Below are 22,519 nucleotides of genomic sequence, written 5' to 3' on the forward strand. Positions count from 1 at the left end.
GGTCACAGTCTCTCCAAACCACACTGCATCTCTGCTTAAATAGTTGCACGTCCCCTCCAGCCTTGGCCAGCTGACCTCAATGAGACTACCAGTTGTTTGCCTCATGGACACACAGGCTACATTCACCTTTCACTTTTGTTTCAAAAGCTTCAAGCGGCTCTCTTTACTCTTTGCCTAACCTGAACTATTTCATGGCCAAACCACTGAAGATTCTTTGGCCAGATACTCCGTGAAAATTACTTTATTTTATGAATACTTTGCCCCAGGGCATGGTCAATGACCTCAAAGGCAGCCAGAGATCTAACAAGCAGACAGAAATGAGCTTACTCTGCCTGCACCCAAAGGCAGTCACGAAGCTCTGGAACACACACAGTGGCTCGCCCAGCACTGCCCAAAGGCTACACAGGACCCTTAGGAAGTTTAACATGGCCAGGTGAAAGTCCTACACCCAGGAACGAACAACCCTGTGCTACAAACAGCACAAGCTGGAGACAGACAGGCTGGACGTAGCTCTACTGGAAAGGATCAGCCAGTCCTGGGGACACAAGCTGGATGAGGTGAGTCAGCCACAGCACCGGGCAGCGAGGACGGCCAGCAGCATCCTGAGCTGAAATAAGAGGAGCACAGCTGGCAGGAGGGAAGCGATTGCCCCCTTTCCGTGTCACCCACTAGACCCCATGTGCGTGGCTGCATCCAGGTTTGGGCCCTAGTGCACAGGAGCCGTGGATGCACTGAAGTGAGCTCAAGGAGGCCACCAGGATGGTGGAGCTGGAGCACACGCCCTGTGAGGAGAGGCTGAAGGAGGAGAGGCTGCGCAGCCGGAGCAGGGGTCAGTCTGAATGAAGCAACTTGGTCTGATGTCAGCTGACCCCATGAGCAGACCAGACAAGAGATCTTCCTTGTCTTTTGCAGAGTGAATTATTTTGTGATCCTGTGGCTCATTTGACTGCTGTACTAAGCTAGCACTATTGAACGGCTCCCAGAGTGAGGAGCAGAGGCAAACCCCACATGTGGTGGCCTCTCCACTTCAGCAAGGTCTTTGCAAGTCACAGCTCTGCAATTTCCAGTGTTTTCCCTGTAAGGTAGAGATTGGAGCTATTCCTCAATACATCTGTGAAATAAATGCCATCGGCCACGGCAGAACTGTTTCCCCAAAACTGTTCTAACAAACTATCATCCCGACTCCAAAAGTGCCTTTCACGGTAACTAGAGGGAAACAATCTTCCAAGAATAAGGTTTTAAGTATTTTGTTTGGAGTCCTATATATTTCTGCATAAAAGAAACACACTTTTTTCCAAAGGCTTTTATACAAGCAAATCTTTCTACAGGTTCCAATCTTGAGCACAACTTGGCATGGAAACGGGAGCCAAAAGGCTCTTGTTCTGCTACCGATTTGTGACACGGCCGGGAGCAAGGGACTCGGTCGGTTCTTTACCCAGAGCATCGCTCAGCATACAGGACGTGCCAAATCACGTTACAGAGACGGGGACGTGCACAGGTCCTCAGGATCTGTAATTCGTGCCGCCTCGGGGCCGTGTGGATGCTCTGAACGTTCCAGCCCGCGGCTGCGAAGCCAGACACCGAGGAGGGGCACACCTGCCGCCAGCCCCTTCACGGACGGAGGGGATACAACGAATTCTCGGGGTCTTGGCCGGCGCTTTCGTTGTGAGGGGACAGGCGGCGCATCCCCCCCGCGCTGGACGCAGCGACACGGCGGTCCCCGAGTTCCCAAGGCTCGGAGCGGCGCGGCTCTACGCGGAGCCAGCCCCCGGCTGCACCCCCACCCTCCTTCCCCCCCAGGCTCTCGCTCCGCGTCCCGACAGAACCGGGCAAGCACGGCCCGGCCCCCGCTCCACTCACCCCGTCTGCGGAGCTCCCATCGCGGCGGCTCCCAGCGGCGCTATTGGCCGCGTCCCGAGCGTCGCTAGGACACAGCGGGGAGGGGCGGGGTTGCCAGGGCCGCCCCCCAACCCCCCGGCGGCGGCCGCCTGTGACGCCGACCCCGAGCTGGCAGGAGACGCTGCAACGGGCTCTTCCCCTGCAGTACCAGCGAGCTGCCAGGGTAAAGGAAGAGAAAGGCAAGGAGAAGGGAAGGATGAAGAAGGCCTTTGGATACAATACACGCCTGTGAACTTAAAAACACAGTGGGAGATGAGAGGATGCTCGATTGTTTCAAATCATAGACTCATAGAATCACCGCGCTGGAAAAGACCCACCGGATCGTTGAGTCCAACCATTCCCGTCAATCACCAAACCATGCCCCTCAGCACCTCATCCACCCATCTTCTAAACACCTCCAGGGAAGGTGACTCAACCCCCTCCCTGGGCAGCCTCTGCCAGTGCCCAATGACCCTTTCAGTGAAATTTTTTTCCAAATGTCCAACCTTAAACCTCCCCTGGTGCAGCTTGAGGCCATTCTGTCTCATCCTGTCCCCTGTCACTTGGGAGAAGAGGCCAGCACCCTCCTCTCTTCCTTTCAGGTAGTTGGAGAGAGCAATGAGGTCTCCCCTCAGCCTCCTCTTCTCCAGGCTAAACAAGCCCAGCTCTCTCAGCCGCTCCTCATAAGGCCTGTTCTCCAGCCCCCTCACCAGATTAGTTGCTCAAATATCCATCCACATTTCCATTCTCTCAGCACAAATGACGGGAAAGCTCCAAAGGGTGCATTTCAGTGGCCTCCAGCTTGACTCTGATACAGGAGATATCATCATCCTTCCCCGCTCCTGTTGTTCCTCTGCATCACAGCGGTTCCTCTCAAGGCTGCAGCACAACTGAACTGAGAAGGCGAGGAAGAGCAGGGCCAGCCCTCCCTTGCTGATGAACCAGCTCCAAAACATTGAAGGACTTCAGCTGTCCTTCAATGGTCCTCTGTGCCATGATCCACCCACATGGAATACTGAATTGTCTCTTGTAAAAGAAGCAACTATCAAGAACATCAACATCTTCCAGACTTTTTTATCTTCCCAACCCTGCAATTAAAGTCTCATTAATTTATTGTATCCTGCTGGAACACACCAAGGCGGCAGGAACACATGCAGGGAACCACTCGGTTACAACGGAGAGGGGATACTTTTGAAGCACCATTTATTTTGGGCACAATGATATTAACGAACCACAGCTGCAATTCCATCCCTCTGTCTTTCAGAAATACACGTACCTGCCCTTTCCAGATGCTGCCATGGCTACACATGGCACACACAGATACACAGATAACATGTGGCAAGCGCGGAACCCCAAGCCCTGCCTGTCTGTGCGAAGTTGAGCACAACAGTGAGAGCCGGTGTAGCCTCTCCCACCACTCACAGCCCCATCACAGAGAGCACCAGCATTCGCTGATTCAGACCCCTCCTCTGATTAAACTCAAAACCAGCCAACCTGACAGAATTATTCTGCCTAGTTTGTTTGTCTGCTATCCTTTTCCTCCATACTCTCCGCTCTGTGGAGGGGATGGCACGTTCTAGAAAGAGAGCTGGACCAAGGGCTCTCTAGGATGACAGACTCTCCAGATGGGTGCCCTGACAGACCAGACGCAGCTGAAGGATTAGTCAGAAATGTGACAAGCAACGTCTCCTAGAAGCTCAGCTGCAGCAGTTCCCAAGCCAAAGTGGTTCCCCCTCCAGTGACAAGAGTGTTCTGCTAACAACGAACACAGCACGGAACATCCATGGACACTTTCAACCGTTCCCCCTGGCAGATTACAGTGAGAGCGGGTTTGCGCTGAAATGCAAGGCTGGGGCTACTGGAACTAAGTTATGGGCAAGCCCTGGCCCCCTCACCTTCAGCATGACAAGATGTCACAGCGCTGCACCTCCACCTACAGCCGCAGCCCAGGCTCATGTCTGCCACAGCACTGACAACACTGCCCTCTCATCCCTCACGCCCACCTCCTGCCCACAGTCCCAAAGAGCCACTGCATCTCCTTGTTCCTCCCTGTACCTTGTGGTCAGTGTTTTGCTGTAATTTTTATTCACACTGCGTGTCCCAAAATGAAAACAACCCCTTCCATTTGTACCATACATCAGATATAGACCAAGAATTTAGATGCTCTATTGCATGTCTTCTTCGGGCCCCTCACTACAAGAAGGATGTTGCAGCTCTGGAGCGTGTCCGGAGAAGGGCAACGAAGCTGGTGAGGGGGCTGGAGAACAAGACTTACGAGGAGCAGCTGAGGGAACTGGGGTTGTTTAGTCTTGAGAAGAGGAGGCTGAGGGGAGACCTCATTGCTCTCTACAACTACCTGAAAGGGGGTTGTAGAGAGGAGGGAGCTGGCCTCTTCTCCCAAGTGACAGGGGACAGGACAAGAGGGAATGGCCTCAAACTCCACCAGGGGAGGTTCAGGCTGGACATCAGAAAAAAAAATTTCACAGAAAGGGTCATTGGGCACTGGAACAGGCTGCCCAGGGAAGTGGTTGAGTCACCATCCCTGGAGGTGTTTAAAAGATGGGTTGATGAGGTGCTGAGGGGCATGGTTTAATGGTTGATGGGAATGGTTGGACTTGATGATCCTGTGGATCTTTTCCAAACCAGTGATTCTGTGATTCTGTGACACAGCTGTCTGAGTGCTGCGGGTTCAATGTGCTTGGCTTTGCCGGGAGAAGCCTGCAGCGTCAGAGAAACAGAAGAACTCCTCTGACACCTTCTGGTCAGGAGCCCGTAACAAACCCTGTCCTATGAACATCAGCAAATGCATTGACAGGGAAACTGCTCTCAATTTCATCTCTGAGCATTAGCTCCAGCACAGAGGCGGCGTGAAGCAAGAAAGGAGTCACTGTAAACCATAAGCCTCTCATTCCTGTAACACCCTCTGAGCAAAGGACAAATTAAAAAGAACCACAGATTTTAAACCATACTGTGTATAAAGAAAATGTGTATTTTCATACACACATCATCATATCAACCATTAACTGCTATGCTTGACCTGCTATTTAGTACCTTCACATTAAGAGATGTTTTACTTTTTCTAACAGTGCTGCCAAGCAGAATCACAGATTCTCTACCTGCCATAATTTCACCAGTAGGAACAGGAATAATCAGCATCTTTTACCTTAATAATCAGTTAAACACTGCCTACCCACATCATTTACACTAGGCTAATCATTCTTAAACCTTCAAATTCAGAGCAGGTGGGAATGCAGCTCCCTACTCATGTCGGAATTTTGACCTGCAGGGAAGCCAGCATCTGGCCACTGGGACATCCACACAGCCTCCAGCTGTGACAGATGCCAAACCTGTGACACTGGCAGGCAAGGACCACGCTACTGCACTCCTACAGCCAAGTCCTCATAATCCTTCTCTTCCCCAGCAACTACTTTCAAAAGCACTTACTAAAATTAGTTTGAAATACTTAACTCCAGAAACGCTCCCATCTTTATCCCTGGCAAAAGCATCCATTTGATGCAATGGCTATAAGGGTTGTATGAACAAGGAACAGTTAAATGACTCCGTATAATAGCAGAAGGACCTCACATTTACATTTGCACAGAAGAAACAGCGCTGTGATCTGCCTGCTGTAGAAGACGGAGCTCAAGTAGTTCACCAAACCAATTACATGACAAACAGCTTGAAAGAAATGAGGACTTAACTCAGTCACCCAGCATATTCCTTTAGACCTATGTTTAATAGCTATAATATCTTAGTATTATCCCCCCCCATCAGAAATTCAAACACTTTCTTAATTCCTCCTGGGAAAAATAGGTAGAGCTTTTTAGAGGTGCGTATATTTATGCTATGTTAGAAAATTTACTCACCTGTAAGTTTAAATTATCACTTGAGTAGCAATCCCAAACATGGCATTAAAAGAGACGCTTTCATACCTGAAAAAGGCTGATATTGCAAGTCTGAATCGGTGACTTGGAGCGCTCTCCTCTCTACTGAGAGGTTAATGCAAAACACCAGAGATGCACTTCCACAGGGACAAGCTTGGTGCTGGACAATGTCTTCCTTACATGACTTAACTTCCATTAGAAGAACATTCCTTTCCTCTTTGACACTGAGACCTTGCTCTTTCACCACCAATATTAACTAAATTAGTTCCGTAAGCCTCCCTGTAAAAACCTCTTCTCTCACCTTAATATTTTAACAGGGGATGACAAACCTAGGGGAGAAATCCAGACATTTCAAAAGATTTTGCCAATTATTTTCTTAGTTGGGATTAAGCAAAACATCAGTAGAAATTAATGCCGTCTCAGAAAAAAAAAAATAAAATCACAGCTTCGAAGAAGGTAGTGCAATGCCTGAGGAAACTACACTTGGATTCAGAGAACATGTGCTGATTTGTGATAGTATGACAGTAAACAAATCTAAATCAAATGTTAAAAAACAAGTTTCGCAGACAAAAATGCCTCTATATTAAAGTTTATGGTCAGTAAGGACTCACTTTTCCTCAGAGGAACAGAGAAGTTCTTCCTTGAAGTTGAGAAAATTCATCTGCAAGTGATGACTTCATGACTCATTAGAGAATTGGATCATTAAAAGGAAGTGCCTGTAATACCAAACATTTTGAGTGTAAAAACTGTCAACACAAAGAAATTGTTCTTCCTTAACTGCATTGTATTTGGATATGGACAACAATGTATCCACCTTCATTTATGAACTAACACAATTCTCAGCACCAATGAAAGCTGTTCAGCCTTTCTCTTCTCCTCACTTTAGCCACAGATTCAGGTGACTTTAAATTTAATAAAGTTTGCAGGAAGAATTTAAATCCTCGCTACCCAGCCACTTACCATCAAGGAATTAGCTGTTTCTCCCAATATCATCAGCTACAGAGTAGCAAATACAATAACAGCAAGTAACTTCAGAGTTACAGTCCCTCTGAATTATCTGTGACATTTGCAATTCAGATACTAAGTCAGACATAGCAAAACAAAAATGCCTCTGCGTCCTAGTAGTTCTCATTTGACAGATTCTTTGGCCATGAGCTCAAAAGTGAATTGTTTTGACAGTAAAAGCTTTTATTCCAAGTAAATTATGTGACAAAAATGGAATAAGACAAATTACGGTTAAAAAATTAACAAAGTCCTAGTTATATCTGTATAGCTAGTTCTAGACATATGCGTATCTGTTAAAAATCATTTTGCACTGCCCACAGCAGCTTCATTGTAACTTCTCAGAGAGCAAGAGATCCAATCCTGCCTGAGGTATTCGCTTCCCTTGTACCACAAGGCCACATCACCAGAGAAAATTTATTATTTCCACATCAGCCAAAAGAGCTACAAAAATTACTTTAAAGTATACACAACTCTGCTTATTACAAAAAGAAAACCGATTGGTAATTGATTGATATAATTAATGTAAATCAGCATTTGCTCTTACTGCTAAACCTGATTAGAAGTAAGTTTTATACCATACATCCAATTAATCATGTAAGCAAAGATGCAGTTAGAACAGCTACAAAATAAATGGGAAAAGGCTTCACAGAAGGAGCACCATCTTTCCTCGTGCACCACTGCCATGAATAATGTCTTCATGAGCCTTAGCTACTTGCTCCAGTGGATATTCTGGGCCCACAATTGGGTTCAGCCAGCCAGCTTCTATGCCATCAAGAAGTGCCGCTGCACATTCATGCATCTCCTCCTGCATGTAATAAAGACAGCATTTACCACCGCAGGGCCTTTACATTCTAGAAATGTATTTACTGTTTATGCAAAAGTTAAACCAAATTTCACAACCCAAAAATATTTTATGATGTTCTGAGATTAGATAAAAATGTAAAGGAATGAACCAACAAGTTATTTACGGTGAAATGATCCCTACAATAGGTTTTAACTGAAAACAGAGAAGTGTTGGAATATGCCAACAAAACATGCTTTAAAATGAAAATGTTCCTACCTCAGTTGCAAGAAACAGACTGACTCCAATGATACTAGATTCCTTAGTCATCGTGTCTCTGGGGTTTATCTCGATGGGACCTCTACAGCCCACAACCTGTTACAAATAAGTTACGATGGAGTTTCACTCATAACTATTCAACTGCGGTGTTACGTGCACAAAGTAAGTGACAAAACCACTTACCATCACCCTTCCTCCACAGGACAGCAATTGTAAGTCAGCAGCAAGATTGATGTTAGAGAGCATTTCTATTATTATATCAACTCCTTCCATCTTTGCGTATTCCTATACAGGATATAATACCTTATTATCAGTCCAATTAGTGCTTGGGTACTACCGTTTATTTCATATCCTATAAATAACACACATTTTACAGTTTATTGATTACATTTTAAATACAGCCTTTGTACTAAGACTGACAGGTAATAAATTTAATTTTAGAGTATTTTGATCTGATGAATTGTAATATGCTACCATACTGGAAATTGCTGGAATGCAAGTTTCTAAATTCCATCGCCAGTGAAGAAAGCTCAGCTCTTCTAGCCTCGGAAAGTTTTTCCTTGTGTAGAAATGAAAAAGACAGTACGCTATTGCTCCCACATAAATCTACTTAAAAAAACTTCTGCAAGTGACTGCTCATTCTGTTAGTAACAAGAATCACCTAGCCCTGATACATGCTTACCTTAATTTTATCAATGTAATTTGCTTCTCTGTGATTAAATACTTGGTGAGCACCATTTCTCAGGACTATGTTCATGCCCTCCTCAGTTCCTGCTGTACCCAAAACCTTTAAACCACAAGCTCTGGCAATCTGACATGTCGCTATTCCAACCTGAGGGGAGGAAGCAGGAGGGAAGAAAAGCAAAAAAAAAAAAACCCACAAAAAGGAAAAATTAAGTAATTAAGTCTTTTTTCTCTTTCTTTCTTAGCATCAATTTCATATATTTCACCTGCAAATTGGAACTTACCAATTTAAAAAGTTAGCCTGGAAACATTTTTTTAGCCATAAGTTATTTGCACCTTAGAATCAGTCAAATAAAGAAAAGATATTTACAGAGATGTGGTAAAACTTTGTGGGGTTTTTGAAGAGATATCAGCATTTAATATAAATCCACGTAGAATGCAGTCTGTTTGTTAAAGCTGGGCCATAGATACTTGATACAAAGCCAAGGCAATTCTTGCCTTCACAGAATCATCTGCTATTGATACCAGCACTACATACTGCAAAGAAAACCTGCAAGCAGAAATTTTGTTAACATTATGAACCTTGCACAACCAGATAAATTATTCCTTTAGAAACCAAATTCTCTGGGTCTCGTATCAGCTCTGCACTCCAGAGGATGTTTGGAGGTGTTGGATGCCTCCACAAAAACCTGGTGCTGGAGCCAGTGGTCATCCAGGCACAGCAATGCCATCTCTTGGCATTGCTCTGTGTCATGGCAACAGCATGGGAGACCAAGATGGGGGAACACAGACACTGCCTGCCCAGGATTCAGTCCCAGCTGGTCAGCTCCCGGAGGCTACCGATTCAGCAGCTCCCACAGCAGCCACAGTTACAGGATATGTTCCGAAACGCATGCTCCAAGGATGGTGACTCAACCACCTCCCTGGGCAGCCTGTTCCCATGCCCAATGACCCTTTCCACAAAAAATTTTTTTCTGACGTCCAGCCTGAACCTCCCCTGGTGGAGCTTGAGGCCACAGCCCCTTGTCCCGTCCCCTGTCACTTGGGAGGCCAGCTCCCTCCTCTCCACAACCTCTTTTCAGGTAGTTACAGAGGTCTCCCCTCAGCCTTCTCTTCTCCAAGCTAAATGACCTCAGTTCCCTCAGCTGCTCCTCGTAAGGCTTGTTCTCCAGCCCCTTCACCATCTTTGTCGCCCTTCTCTGGACACGCTCCAGAAAAAAAAAAGCATCTAAATCATCTGAAACAGAAACCTAATTTTGTTAATCCACTAATTGATATAAATGTGACCATAAATCACACCACAGACAAAAGCAGATGCAAAGACAGAAAGCAGCATTTCTTATAAGCTGCCTTCTCCAAATACTTACCCCCCCACTGGCTCCATGCACTAGCACGCTCTCTCCTGCTTTGGCATGCCCTCTGAGTGGAAAACAGAAAATATTGGCATGAAGATTGCAGTACACAGCCGTTACGCATCAGATTGTATAAACCAACGTCAAATCTCATCTTTCACACAGTATGATTTCCAATTCATGTTATGGCTAAACAGGTACAATCAGCTGGAGGCAAAATAAACTATATCACTTATAAATTTACGTACTGCACAGTTATGTTGTGCACCTAGCAGCAAGTCATGGTCTGGTACTGAACTTAAAGATTTTCACCTGTTACAGAACATAAAAGTAAACCATGCTGGTTCTAACAATTTGTTCCATCAAACTAAACCAGATGTCCAGACCTAAGCTCTCACCTAGCTGACATGAAGCCTGGCTTTAACTCATTACCCTGCCCTATGGCACAGACAGGGCTGTACATGAAGCCTCTCTGGCACAGAGGCTCAGGAAGAAGAGAAATTAGAAGAAGAAATTAGAAGAAATTAGAACTATTCCTGTTCTTCACTGGCTAAAGTAACAATTAGCACTGAGAGAGAGTTATACATTTTATTACAAGAATCTTATCGGAGAAGCCTTTCCAGGCCTGTTCTCTTGAGAAGAAATGTGTAACAGGAGAACACAGTTGCTAGCTTCTAGGTGACAATGATATGACAATGCCATCAGCATAACAAATTTAACTTAAGAGTTTTAAACATTTCCACTCATTGATCTCCTCTCCTTTTAGAGGACAATGAAAATGTGGGCTTCAATATTTTAAATATTCATAAGCAAAATGGATAAACTTAGATTTGACACTTACTTTTGGAAAAGAGCACGATAAGCAGTGAAGTAGGGTATTGCAACTGCTGCTCCTTGTTTAAAGTCCAGTTTATCCGACAAAGGAAACACTTTATTAGCTGCAGCAACTGCATAATCTGCATATCCTCCAGAGATCGTACCAATGGTAAAAACCCTGTCACCTTTCTAGAAAGGAGGGAAAAAAAATAGAGACATTAATCATCTCGCTTATATTTTCTTTAATATAGTTTAAGAACCAGTTCACAGATGTTTAGCTGATTTCTAACAGCTCTCCTATTAAAACTAACCGATTATATTTGTCACAGAGAGGATTTTTATAATGCTAATACATACAATCCATGCAATACAAACCATATCATTTCATACACCTAAAGTGTCATAATTAGAACCCCGGCTCTAGAGGGTAACACACAAACCTACTGTCTCATTAATATTGACCTTAATGAACCTGAACACTAGAGAATTCCAAACACAGATTCCAAATGCAAAACCTAAAAAGTTTTCACAAACACAAAATAAACATTTCTCAATTATTTTTGCTTAAACGTGGAAAAGAGATATTCTCTTAATAAACCTTACAACACCTCAATATTGCCACTGCTCTGCAGAAGGGCCGGCTCAAGCCAAAATCCCACAGGCGATGTGGACATGCACACCGGGCAGCACGTCACCTATGTATGCCCAGCGCCGTGGCACAACACCAGCTGTGGGGCCAAGACAGCACCCAGCCTGGCCCTTGGCCACTGGCAGAGCAATGCCAGGGCCCACAGAAGGCACAGATACACAGCTCTGAGTCTTCTGCTGCCAGCATGGTGACCTCCATAAACATCCAGCATGTGGATGGGGTGGGTCCGGTCTGCGGACACCGGGTAGTAACTGCTGCAGGGTAGTGCAATGGTTTCCCAAGCAGCTCGAGCATGCAAATGCACGAGCTTGGCCACTCGGCATTTTTGGGATGTCTGTCTGGGGCACACACACGCATTGCATCAGCTCTCACTCTGGACTGTCAGGGTGACCCCACTGTGTGCTGCCACTAGCTGGCAAAGGTGAAAAAAGCCAGCAAAGCAATAGAAACAGGATTAGCAGCAGAGCAACCCCACAAAGATGATCCCATAAACAATCGTGAATTAAAACTCAATGTATTTTCTACACCTACCTTGAATGCAGTAACATGTTCTCCAACCCCTTCAATTACACCAGCCACATCTGAGCCTGGAGTGTAGGGTAAAGTTGGTTTTCTAGCGTAAGTCCCAGAACGAATATATGCCTCGACAGGATTCACCCCACAGGCATGGACTTTAATTAGCACCTAAAGAAAAGATGCTCCTTAAGCAATAATTAAAGAGTTTTAGAAATTGAATCCACAGCACAGGATCATGGCACTTTAACTAGATTTTTAACAGAGTAAGCAAAAATCTGAACTGAGGCTATTTTCAGGAAATCCTTTCTATAGATTATGTAGCCCACGTAAAAGTAAAAAGCCCACACTTGTTAAACATGATGTCTCAGGTTGTACAAATACACTGATCAAAAACTACATATTCAAGATGTAAAGTTTTGGTTTGCATTCTTCATTCTGTTCTGAGTACGCCTATTATCATTCAATGCCATTATTTCAGTTCACAGAACTCATATATACCTGATTTTCTTTTGGAACAGGAATTACGACATCTGACTGGATTTTAAGCACTTCAGGGCCACCAAATTCAAAAACTCTGACAGCTCTCATCAGATTTCTTGTGGCTGCCATAGTTATCAGAATATCTGCAGGAAAAAAAATACGGTATTGCCATCATAATTTATTTCGCATTTTCAAAATAAAGAAAGCAAACAACCACCTGCCAAGCAACTGATTAAACAGAGCTTCACTCTTTATTTAAACTGGGGGAAGGAGAGTTGGTTTGGGCTTTTTTCCCAAAACTTGCAAAACGCAGAACATTTACCCCACCACTTGCAGGGCTTTATGGGTATTAAGAGAACCACATGCAAATAATTTTCCCATAGCAATGTTTCTACAGCAGCTCCTGTGAACAGGAGCTGTCACATCTGTACAGATATACAGTACTTTGGGGGGAAAACTGCTACAATTTACTGCTACACTCTGGCAAAAAAAAAGCCTGCTACACACAGGCCAACAGGGTTGTCTAACCAAGTGACATTCCAGTCCCCGCTCCTGCAGGCTGTCAAACCTCCAGGTAAAAAAGGCAAAAAAAATCTATTAATCAGCTATCACAAACAAAGGTACCCCTAGAACATTAAAACAAGCCAGGAAAGACTGAAATGCAGACATTTAAGATTCCAGTCCTTAATTCCACAACTGCATCTGTATGTGACAGCCCTGTGCTGCAGCTCACAGCTCACAGGCATTGCTGGACACAAGGAAAGCTTATCAACACAGGGAGGTGCAACTGCTCCAACCACACTCATTCCTGATGGGCTCCAACAAACCACCATGAGCACGGTACTCCCACCACAGGACAGTTACACACAGTTCTGTCAGGAAGCTGATCCACTCAGAGAGGAGCACTTTACTGGTGACCTAGCAAAAAATCACGGAACAGCAGAGGCACATAGGAACCTTATAGGTATCAGGAGATCCCACTGCTGGCCAACTCCAGTTATGGAACTTCAGGGCTGCAGACAGAGGCAGGCTTTTCCCAAAGATGATAACAGCTTTCACAAGGACCTGACTTCAACATTATTTTTTTCCTAACTCTAGTCTGTAAGAAGCCTGCATAGTTTTGGTTGTCTGTTCAAGCCAGAAAGAGCACTGGTCACAGGGATGTACACTACTAAGATTTCCCTTAGGACGTGGCAAAAATCCACTCTGCCAAGCAATTTCTGCAGTACAGGTCACTTTTATATGTTGTGATAACAAACCAAAAAGCAGCTTCTATTCTGCTCAGAAAAAAAATGGACCCATAAGTTTTAATAAACTATTCTGCAGCCCGGTGATGAACCTAGTATGGGGCCGCCTTCAGAGGACTGGAAGCAGCCCGCTACTGGCTGGAGTGGCTGCAGGCAGGCAGACATCATCCCAGTGGCTCCAAGCACCTGGGGAACCCCAGACTCATCGGCACAAACCAGTTGCGGAATGGGGCAGGGCCCAGGGCCTGAGAGTGGGGGAAGCAGGGAAAGCAGCAGCAGCACAGCCCGTACAGAGAGCTCTGCCCCTCGGGATCATAACATCATAGAATGGTCTGCTTTGGAACAGACTTTAAATACCATCCAGTTCCAACTCCCCTGCCATGGGGGGGGACTCCTTCCACCAGACCAGGCTGCTCAAGGCCCTGTCCAACGTGGCCTTGAACGCTTCCAGGGATGGGGCATCCACAGCTTCCCTGGGCAACCTGTGCCAGTGCCTCACCATCCTCATTGGGAAGAAATTTCTCCTTATGTCTAGCCTAAATCTGCCTCTCTCCAGTTTATATCCACTGCAGCTAGTCCTGTCACCACAAACTTTTGTGAACAGTCCCACTCCAGCTTTCTTGTAGCTCCTTTCAGGTACCGTAAGGTCGCTAGAAGGTCTTCTCAGAGCCTTCTCCCAGGCTGAACAACAACAACTCTCTCAGGCTGTCCTCATAGCAGAGGTGCTCCAGCCCTCTGATCATCTTTGTAGCCCTCCGCTGGACCCGTTCCAACAGCTCCATAGTCTTCTTATGTTGAGGATTCTACACATGGACACAATACTCCAGCTGGGAGGAATAGAGGGGCATAATCACTTCACTCGCCCTGCTGGCCACGCTTCTTTTGATGCGGCCCAGGACACGGTTGGCCTTCTGCGCTGTGAGTGCACATTGCTGGCTTATGTCGAGCTTCTCATCAACCAGCACCCCCAGGTCCTTCTCTGCAGGGCTGCTCTCAATCACGTCGTCCTCCATCCTGTATTGAAACTGGGGATAGCCCTGACCCAGGTGTAGGACCTTGGCCTTGTTGAACCTCATGAGGTTTCCCCAGGCCTATTTCTCCAGCCTGTCCAGGTCCCTCTGGATTACATTCTGTTCTTCCATGAGGAGCATGGATAAATCCATTTTAAACTACTCCTATATGAATATATTTTCGTACCTTGAGAAAACACGCTTTTTTAAAAGCAACGTTATTTATGATGAAGGACTGTTTTCTTTACACAAAATCAAAGATCATGTATCTGTAGTGCCGCTTTAATTCTTTCTCTCTGTCTCCAGGATATAAACAGGTCTGAGATCCAGAAGAAAAACTGCACCTGGCTCATGGTAACACATGAAATGTGTAACAATGACGATGTGGTAAGAGGACATTATGGTACAACTTCTGTATTTATGTAATGCAGGATTCCTAATGTCATGGAAAAAATGGCATGTAAATGGAAAGAAATGTTCAGGTGTTTTTATGACTGTTACTGAGATGAATCAGCACTCTAATTTAAAAATAAACTGTCCTCTAGTTGCTCTACTTAACAGATTCTCAAGAGCTGTTTTTAGGAGAATGCTTTTAAGCTTAAGACCAAGTTCCCTGCGTAGTTGTAAATGCAGCCAATATGAAATGTGACTGATTTTGTATGGTCAGAAGTCACATAATCCCCACGTCTCAATAGCTTCTCAAGAAGTCAGGAATAGGTGTTGCTTCTGTCACAGAACACTGACTTTCAGAAAATGATTTATGAAACTCTCGGATGAAGTGAGTCTTGGTTTTGCAAAGCCGTGGCTCTGTTCAGAATGAAAGCTGTCCTGTCCAGAAGTGAAATAAGCTCAGTTTCTGTCGAATGCTTGCTGGTCTTTGGGCAGTGATATAAGAGTCATTAGCAGGTGCCACAGGGTGAAATACAAAAAATGTATTCCTCACTGACACCACAGTGACAATTACTGTATCAAACCACGCATTTCACTGGTGGAAGTTCTGTATCAGGCAGCATTGAGATGATGCTTTCTGGAAAAGCAGCGTTCCAGAGACATAGGAATTACTAACTTAGCTGTTCAGAAAGACTGGCTTCCAACTTAAAATAAGAACATTTACGGAGGAGATTCTACACAAACACATTTAAGTAGTTTTCAATTTTTGAAGGAAAGTGGGGAGTGCTACTTCAGCAGTTTTCTTTTATGCCATCATTTCTTAAAAAAGCATATGAATCTGATTATTTTATTGAATATTTTCATTTTACAAGAAAGATGAGAAGGGCTGGACAAGACAGGAACGGAAAGGGTAACAGCTGACATCTCTCCAGTTAATGCATCACATTTCTTAGTGCTGTAAATTGAGCAAGTGAAGGCAAACGGGGGGGGATGGTGCGTATGGTTAAATAATCATAAAATGAAATAAGTAATATAAATGCCTCAAAGCAACTTTTCTCAGTGGAAAAAAGTAGTATCAGCCTTTAGGGCCGCTCTGCAAAAAAGATAGCATAGAAAAGTAGGGAAATTGTACTGATAAGCCCTGTAGAATGTCGTACAGCTTTCTCCACGCTTGCAAGTCCAGGAAAAATTGCCATTAGCGTCTCAGTCTTCTGGCACAGCTCAGGGGGTCTGAAGGTGATGTCTTGCATTTTACAGTTATGAAGTTACTTCCCTTTTTTCTTTTTTCCCTTGTCTTGTGTATTTATGCATCTAGTTTCAACTTTGACTAGGTACTTTTTTTCTTTCTTTTTGGTTTTGTTTTTTTTTTTGTAGCCCATCTCCAGTGTTAATATAAATATTTTGGTGTTTTTTCCAGATGGCAGCACTCAAGAAAGCTACTGGTGATGTTGTGCTCAAGTTTGAACCATTTGTTCTTCATGTGCAGTGTCAAGAGATGCAGGATGCACAGCTTCTGGTAAAATTACATTGAGTAACAGTATCACAATATTGTTCTCTTATATTCCGTGCTGCAAAGGTCAAAGTGTTGGCTCCTGAGCAAGCTCTTCCTTGCTGTGAAAGTGTGTGAGACTTGTTTAAGGTATCTTTTTTTTTCCTCAGCATTCAGTGGCTGTTGATTCTGGGTTCAGGAACTCTGGTATTACAGTTGGCAGAGGAGGAAAAATTATGATGGTAAGGACTTTTCTACTGACCTGTAAGGAATATAACAGAATCCCATCATTACTTGTAGCCTCAGTTTTTTTACAAGCCAAGATCTGTGCTGTAACGTGATTGACTGCTTTCACAGGCCATGCTGTAGCACTACAAATTCTTTCTGCCTCATTTGACAGCAAACTAACCAATTGTGTGGAAGAGTGGTTTTTTTCCTTTAGTAAATTCCCCATAATATTCAAACAACCTTAATAAAATAAAAAACTTTATTCTAGAGAAATCCTTCTCTGTGTGTTTTTAGGCTGTCCGGAGCACTCATTGTTTAGAAGTTCCATTGAGCCACAAGGGGAAATTGATGGTCTCTGAAGAATATATTGAATTGTTGGATTCCACTAGTCCTGTTCATTACATCTAAATCTGAAAGTGAAAAATGCACAGGAGAGATTGTTTAAATTAAAAAAAACCAAAACACAAACTAGACAGCTCTTACAAAGTCTAAAATACAATTTCAATTAATTGTAGGAGCTCCAAAGGCTATAAAGTATTTAAGGAAAAACCTGTAAGCGACATGAGTTTGCAGACTTTGTTATTAAGTGTGGTTTGAGTTTCTTTTCTCATGTTAACAGCATTTGTTATTCTAACACAGTGGCCATCTCAGCAGAATTCAGGTAGCAATACATGCTTTAAACCACTAAATGCTTTGCATAGTTTGCAAAACTGAGGATTTTTGAGGGTGGTGGAGAGTTACACACAGTACAATTGTGTCCAGCTGAGGAAGAGAACAGGCAGAAGTGCCAGAGTGCGAGGGACACAGATACTGGTGAGGCACCTATGTATACGTAACCAGAGGAGTTTCTTTTTATGTGTCCACTGGGAATCTCTGTAGTGGTTAAAGTTAGCAGTGACTGCTCATAGCAGCAGTCCATCTGATTGCTAATGCTGTCAGTCATTAAACATTTAACCTGATACCGTTTCTAGTTTCTGTAAGGTTAACAGGGTCTTCATGGCACTTGAGTGCCTCCACCACTTGATTGCTAACATCCAGGCATTACAGAGTGGAGTAGCAGGACACGCACAAGGACACGCCCTGGTATTTCTGATTATCCTTCCAGTGTTGGCTAGAACATCTCAATGTCAGTAGCAATTTTCTTCTCTTGGCACATTTTGGTGATATTGCAAAAGCATTTGTTTGTTTAGTTTTGCAGATCCTGAGCAAACCTACAAAAAATAATACTGACATAATTTGTTTCTTTCTAGATTCTACAGAAGCTTAGAGTCAGCTTTGCAAACTGCCGCTGGTGCAAATGACTTGCATTCTGAGGGGATGGAGAGGAGTCGCTCTGGGTATGTTCGTAGAAGGAAGAGGAAGACAGTTCACAGACAAAGTGTATGCCCCTCTCCCAAGGATCAGCATGAAGAGCTGGAGCCTGAGGATGATATAGAAAACAGTCTTGATATTTTTGCTGATATCATGATCTAGACTAAAGCAAACTGAATAACAATTGTAATGCTCTTTGTAAGAGACAGAAATACTGCTCTGTTCTAAGCAGTAACACTCCTATGGATGTTTACCAGAAAAAAGGTAATTAAACAGAATTGTGCACAGGTTCAATGCCAGAGAACAAAACCTTAGAAGGTTCTGGGTGTTGTTTTTTTTTAAAAGCACTGTCTTTTACTCTGTCTGCTAGTTATCACAGAAATAACTGGTTTGGTACAGCCTTTGGCTATGTCCTCAGTGGTGGCGTTTTGTGTCCATATGCTGAGTTTAGGCCTTCTGATTTTCACAGACCAGAGAAACTCTAAAAGCCTAGTTGTTATCCCTGAAGGTTTTTAATCCCTGTAGGAGCTTTGCCAGCAGTACAGATGCCCATCTCAGAACAGGACAAAGCTATGTGTCAGCCAGCTGAAGGACAGTTGCTGGTGTGGAGATAAGAACAGAAAACTAGAAGTTGGGTCCTGCTCTGTGCCAGCTTCAGCCACTGTGTCCTGGATCCTTTCTGGCCGTTGCACTGGGCAGCAGTGTTGATGTTGTTTTCCTGCACTTTGCTGTGTTTCAGGCTCCAGCCCCCTGTGTGTTGCCATCTTCTGCTTCCCTTGGCCAGTGGCCGTTAAGTGTTATTTTCCTTTGAGTCTTGTAGCCAGCTCCATACATTGATTTTGCTCCCTTACATCTCATTCCATGTGGCTGGTGCCCAGCCCCCGTTCTAGCTGTCGGGCATAAGGTCATCCGAAGTGTACCCTAACAGGCTTTCTTCCCAGGCTGTGAAGCATCGGCACTCAACAACTGTTAAGCACAAACCAGCGCAATAATGTGCACATTCCTGTATTGCACCCCTGGAAAATTCACTCCTTACTCCAGGTGTATTTTGCAGAACAATGGTGAATTTGTGAACATTTGCAGCAATGGATCCTGAGCCTGCCCTGCTTTTTATGCCCCTAGTAATACACTAACACTGCAAAACAAGGCCCTGACTGAAGGAAAATGGTTTATTTGGTGTGGTAGCTCCAAGTTCACAGAGCAGGGAGTTGTCATTGTTTCCATTACGTAAACTTGTGTCTTGGGGATGTTTTAATTCCACTGTTAAAAAAAAAAATTACATACAAAGTGGCAGCTAAAGGGAAAAGTAGTTGGGGTTTTAAATAGATTCTGGAAGACCTGTTGGGATGTGTTTCCAGCAGCATGCATGCCAGAAAAAATAAACTTGAGCCTTTTGTGTTGCTTGTGGTGTTTCTAATGTACAGCCTGAGCAGTTCGGTGCACGTGCTTTCACTCTGTTTCTGGTGGCTCGAAGGATCTCAGCAGAAGTGTGGCAAGGTGATCAAGACAATGCGGTTCCATCCATGCAAGAAGATTGTGGTTGTGTCAAGTGAGGTACTTGGAGGCTGATGCTGCCCTTGGCTGCTGGCTGCAAGCACAAATTGGACAAACAACAGAAAAAGTAGTCGCTACAATTTTCCTCTTGTGGAGGGGGTGAGGCACTAGTGATAAGTTTTTGAAGATGAAAGAAAATCAGCTTGTGAGGTGAATGTGTACATAAGATCTTGAAATATTGCAAGAAGCCTTCGTATCTGGGTGGACTAATCCTTGTTTAATTCTGACTGAACCAGGGGGAGACCATTTCTAATGCTGAGGAGCTGCTTGCTGGGAGGCTTGCAGCAAGTGCTGAGTCCTGGTGGGCTTGGAATGGGCAGAGAGAATCTGCCACCACAGGGACAAGTGAACCTGGGATCCCGCAGCCTGTGCAACAGCAGGACCACGGGTGGGAGCAGCCGAAGGTCCCCACGGCAGCTGGAGTCAGCAGCCTCTCAAGGCCTGGGGATGTGGCTCTGCCACACATTATTGGGGTGTGGGTGGATTGCAGAGGGTTTGCTTGGAGCAGCCAGAACAACCTTCTACCTCCAAAGCGATGCTGGCAAGGTCTGGCTCTGATCTGTTGGCAATCCTGCAAGGGATTGCAGATGTCATTAATGAACGGGAGCCATTGCCGTGCACTTCACAGTGCTGTCACCTTGCCCCACGTATGGGAAGATAAAAATTTAGTACTGAAAAAGCAGAGATTGGAAGAAACTGCATCAGACTTCAACCCCAGCCCAAAGAGTTGCCATTGCTGTGTCCGAGGCAGCCTGCCTCAGAACTCAGAAGGCTTTACTTCCAGCTGTGTATGGTCATGACTGCACCTGTGCAAGGTGGGAGAGGGAGCAGGGATACTAATTTTATGTATAACCCAGGATGCCAGTGTGCTTTCAAGGGCAGAGCTGTGGGGCTGTGCATCGGAGGAAAAGGTATTTAGTGAAACTACTTCATTTTTGGGAAACTCCTTTTACTTTTGTTTTCTTTTAAAAAATTAGTCCAAGCAGTACAATAATGCCCAAACCTTGACAGCGTGTAACAGCCCGTACAGGATTTACGTTCTCAGAAATAAGGTTTGCCAGCAACTGCAGTGCAATGTGATCCCACGTTCCTCTTAAAAGTTATATATCAAATTCAGGAACATTTTTTGACAGTCTTAACCCAGAAAGTTGACCCTAACTATGGCCATCTTGTTGCTTTATACCCATTAACTCCAATTATTGCAGACTGTTGGGGACCTCATACAAAAAATCAAAACGACCCCACAACAAGAAAAAATATGTAGTTGTGTGATTCTCAGTGTAATTAGAGAATCCTGTTACCTCACTGCCTAAATGATCAAACAGTTATAACAAAGTTTTTCTTATTTTTTTCCTCCCCTGAATGTTCCAGAGGCGATACCAAGGGGAGTTTCAGGGGTCCTGCAGCCTTGCTGGGGAGGTGCCAAATGCCAGCACCACCTTGCTCCCTGCACCACTGCCCCTATTAGCCCTAATTCTAGGGGATAACCACACTTCTCCTGAGTCTTACACGACTTTCACAAGTTCCTTTTGAGATTAATTTTGTCAAGCTGTGTTTTATCTCCAGCTCCTGCAACTAATTCTGTCATGCCCTAAATGCATTACTCAACTGCAGACTGCAGGGATCCCAGCAGACAGGAAGGCTGCACGGAGCCTTTGGAAAGGTAATTCTGGGGTTCATGGCAGAAAAGAAACTTACTGAGAAGCAATAAGATTCCTAAAACTGGCAAATCTTTACCACTTCTAAGTGGGCTTAGCCATAGTTAACAAAAGGGTATTTACAGCCCAACTTTCATAATTGCTTTTGCTAAATATTGGAACATTTAAAAGTACAGTCTCATTCACTTTGCATTCAACTGTTTCTAGCGAGGCAGCTGTGTTCATTCCCTCCAGTAACTGATGATCTTCTCTCACCATAACATTTGTCATCCGTACCAGAAAATCACTTCAAGTTGCTGTTCCTGGCATTAGAGTCCTGCTCACAAACAGCATCGGGCAGGCACTTCAGCACGGGAGTCACTCAGCGATAATGCTTTATATACAAATCACAGGTGTCACAAGCACAAGTATTTGCTTGAAACGACTTCTTCCTCTGAAACTTGAGTACTTAGATCAGTTTACAAGAACATAACAGTAACAGCATCAGATTGCAGTAAAAAGCACTGTTTTCAAATGGAGTTAAAGCCTCAGGATAGGACGGGTTATCCATTCTCAGCCACCACTCCTACTAATCCTTTACTTGAATTTCCCTGCACTTAACAACTACATGCAATTGTATAAAATTTAGTCTCAAATTTTTAAAACAATTTTGTACTCTTAAATATACCGTGCCCTGGAGTCTAAGAAAGTCTTTAATACTTCTGATTACTGAAAATACACAATTAGTTTGCAATATCTTCTCAATTTGATTTTACACAATGTGATATTAAGGAGGACATTTAACTTTCCGGTTGGAAGCAACACCAGTGGTGTGCGCTGTGCTTTTTCTCCTTGAAAAGAAATTTGAGTCTATAAAAAAATAATAGATAATCGTATGCCTAAATTTTCCTCGATTTTTTTTTTCTTTATTTCTTTACAGGAAGAGAAAGCAAAGCCTGTAAAAACTGCTGTTTTAAACCGCCCAGCTCTGGTGCGACAGCAGCAGACAGACATCCAGACATCAGGAGCAGAGCATCCTCAGCCCTTTTTAAATACAGAGGACAATAACCCTGTTCCACACAGAAACTACACATAAGCTTTTATTCTGCTTTCTGGATGAGGTTTCTCTCTGGTAACTGAGCAGATGCAGTACTTTGGTCAATTTTATACCGGGGAAAAGAAATAGATCTTATTTTGTTTTCATTCCGCACGACCCCACGAGAAGAGAAATACTGTTCTCAAAGCCAATTGAATTTTTATCAAAAAGAAGGTAATTTCTTCCCTCGAATAACGCCGTAATCAAGCTTTGTAGTGACTGTAATTAGATTT

The 22,519-nt window shown here is 44.2% G+C and overlaps 1 protein-coding gene and 2 pseudogenes across 1 annotated transcript; 1 reads left to right on the forward strand and 2 right to left on the reverse strand.

Moving 5' to 3' along the window:
- The window catches only part of LOC138723735 (glutamate-rich protein 3-like), a 41,072-nt pseudogene extending 34,617 nt beyond the window's left edge, over nt 1-6,455 (reverse strand).
- A 474-nt stretch (nt 6,456-6,929) lies between these two features.
- LOC138723110 (quinone oxidoreductase-like) lies at nt 6,930-12,464 on the reverse strand. Its single transcript, XM_069861997.1, has 8 exons — nt 12,343-12,464; nt 11,860-12,012; nt 10,705-10,868; nt 9,879-9,930; nt 8,510-8,659; nt 8,011-8,112; nt 7,828-7,923; nt 6,930-7,572 (listed from the first exon to the last, which is right to left on the reverse strand). Exons 1-8 carry the CDS (start codon nt 12,451-12,453, stop codon nt 7,411-7,413), a joined length of 990 nt encoding a protein of 329 aa, XP_069718098.1. The 5' UTR covers nt 12,454-12,464; the 3' UTR covers nt 6,930-7,410.
- A 2,444-nt stretch (nt 12,465-14,908) lies between these two features.
- LOC138723387 (tRNA wybutosine-synthesizing protein 3 homolog) lies at nt 14,909-18,251 on the forward strand (annotated as a pseudogene).
- Nucleotides 18,252-22,519: the final 4,268 nt, after the last annotated feature.

Source organism: Phaenicophaeus curvirostris, chromosome 8 (genome assembly GCF_032191515.1).
Source record: "Phaenicophaeus curvirostris isolate KB17595 chromosome 8, BPBGC_Pcur_1.0, whole genome shotgun sequence".
Taxonomy (NCBI): Eukaryota; Metazoa; Chordata; class Aves; order Cuculiformes; family Cuculidae; genus Phaenicophaeus; species Phaenicophaeus curvirostris.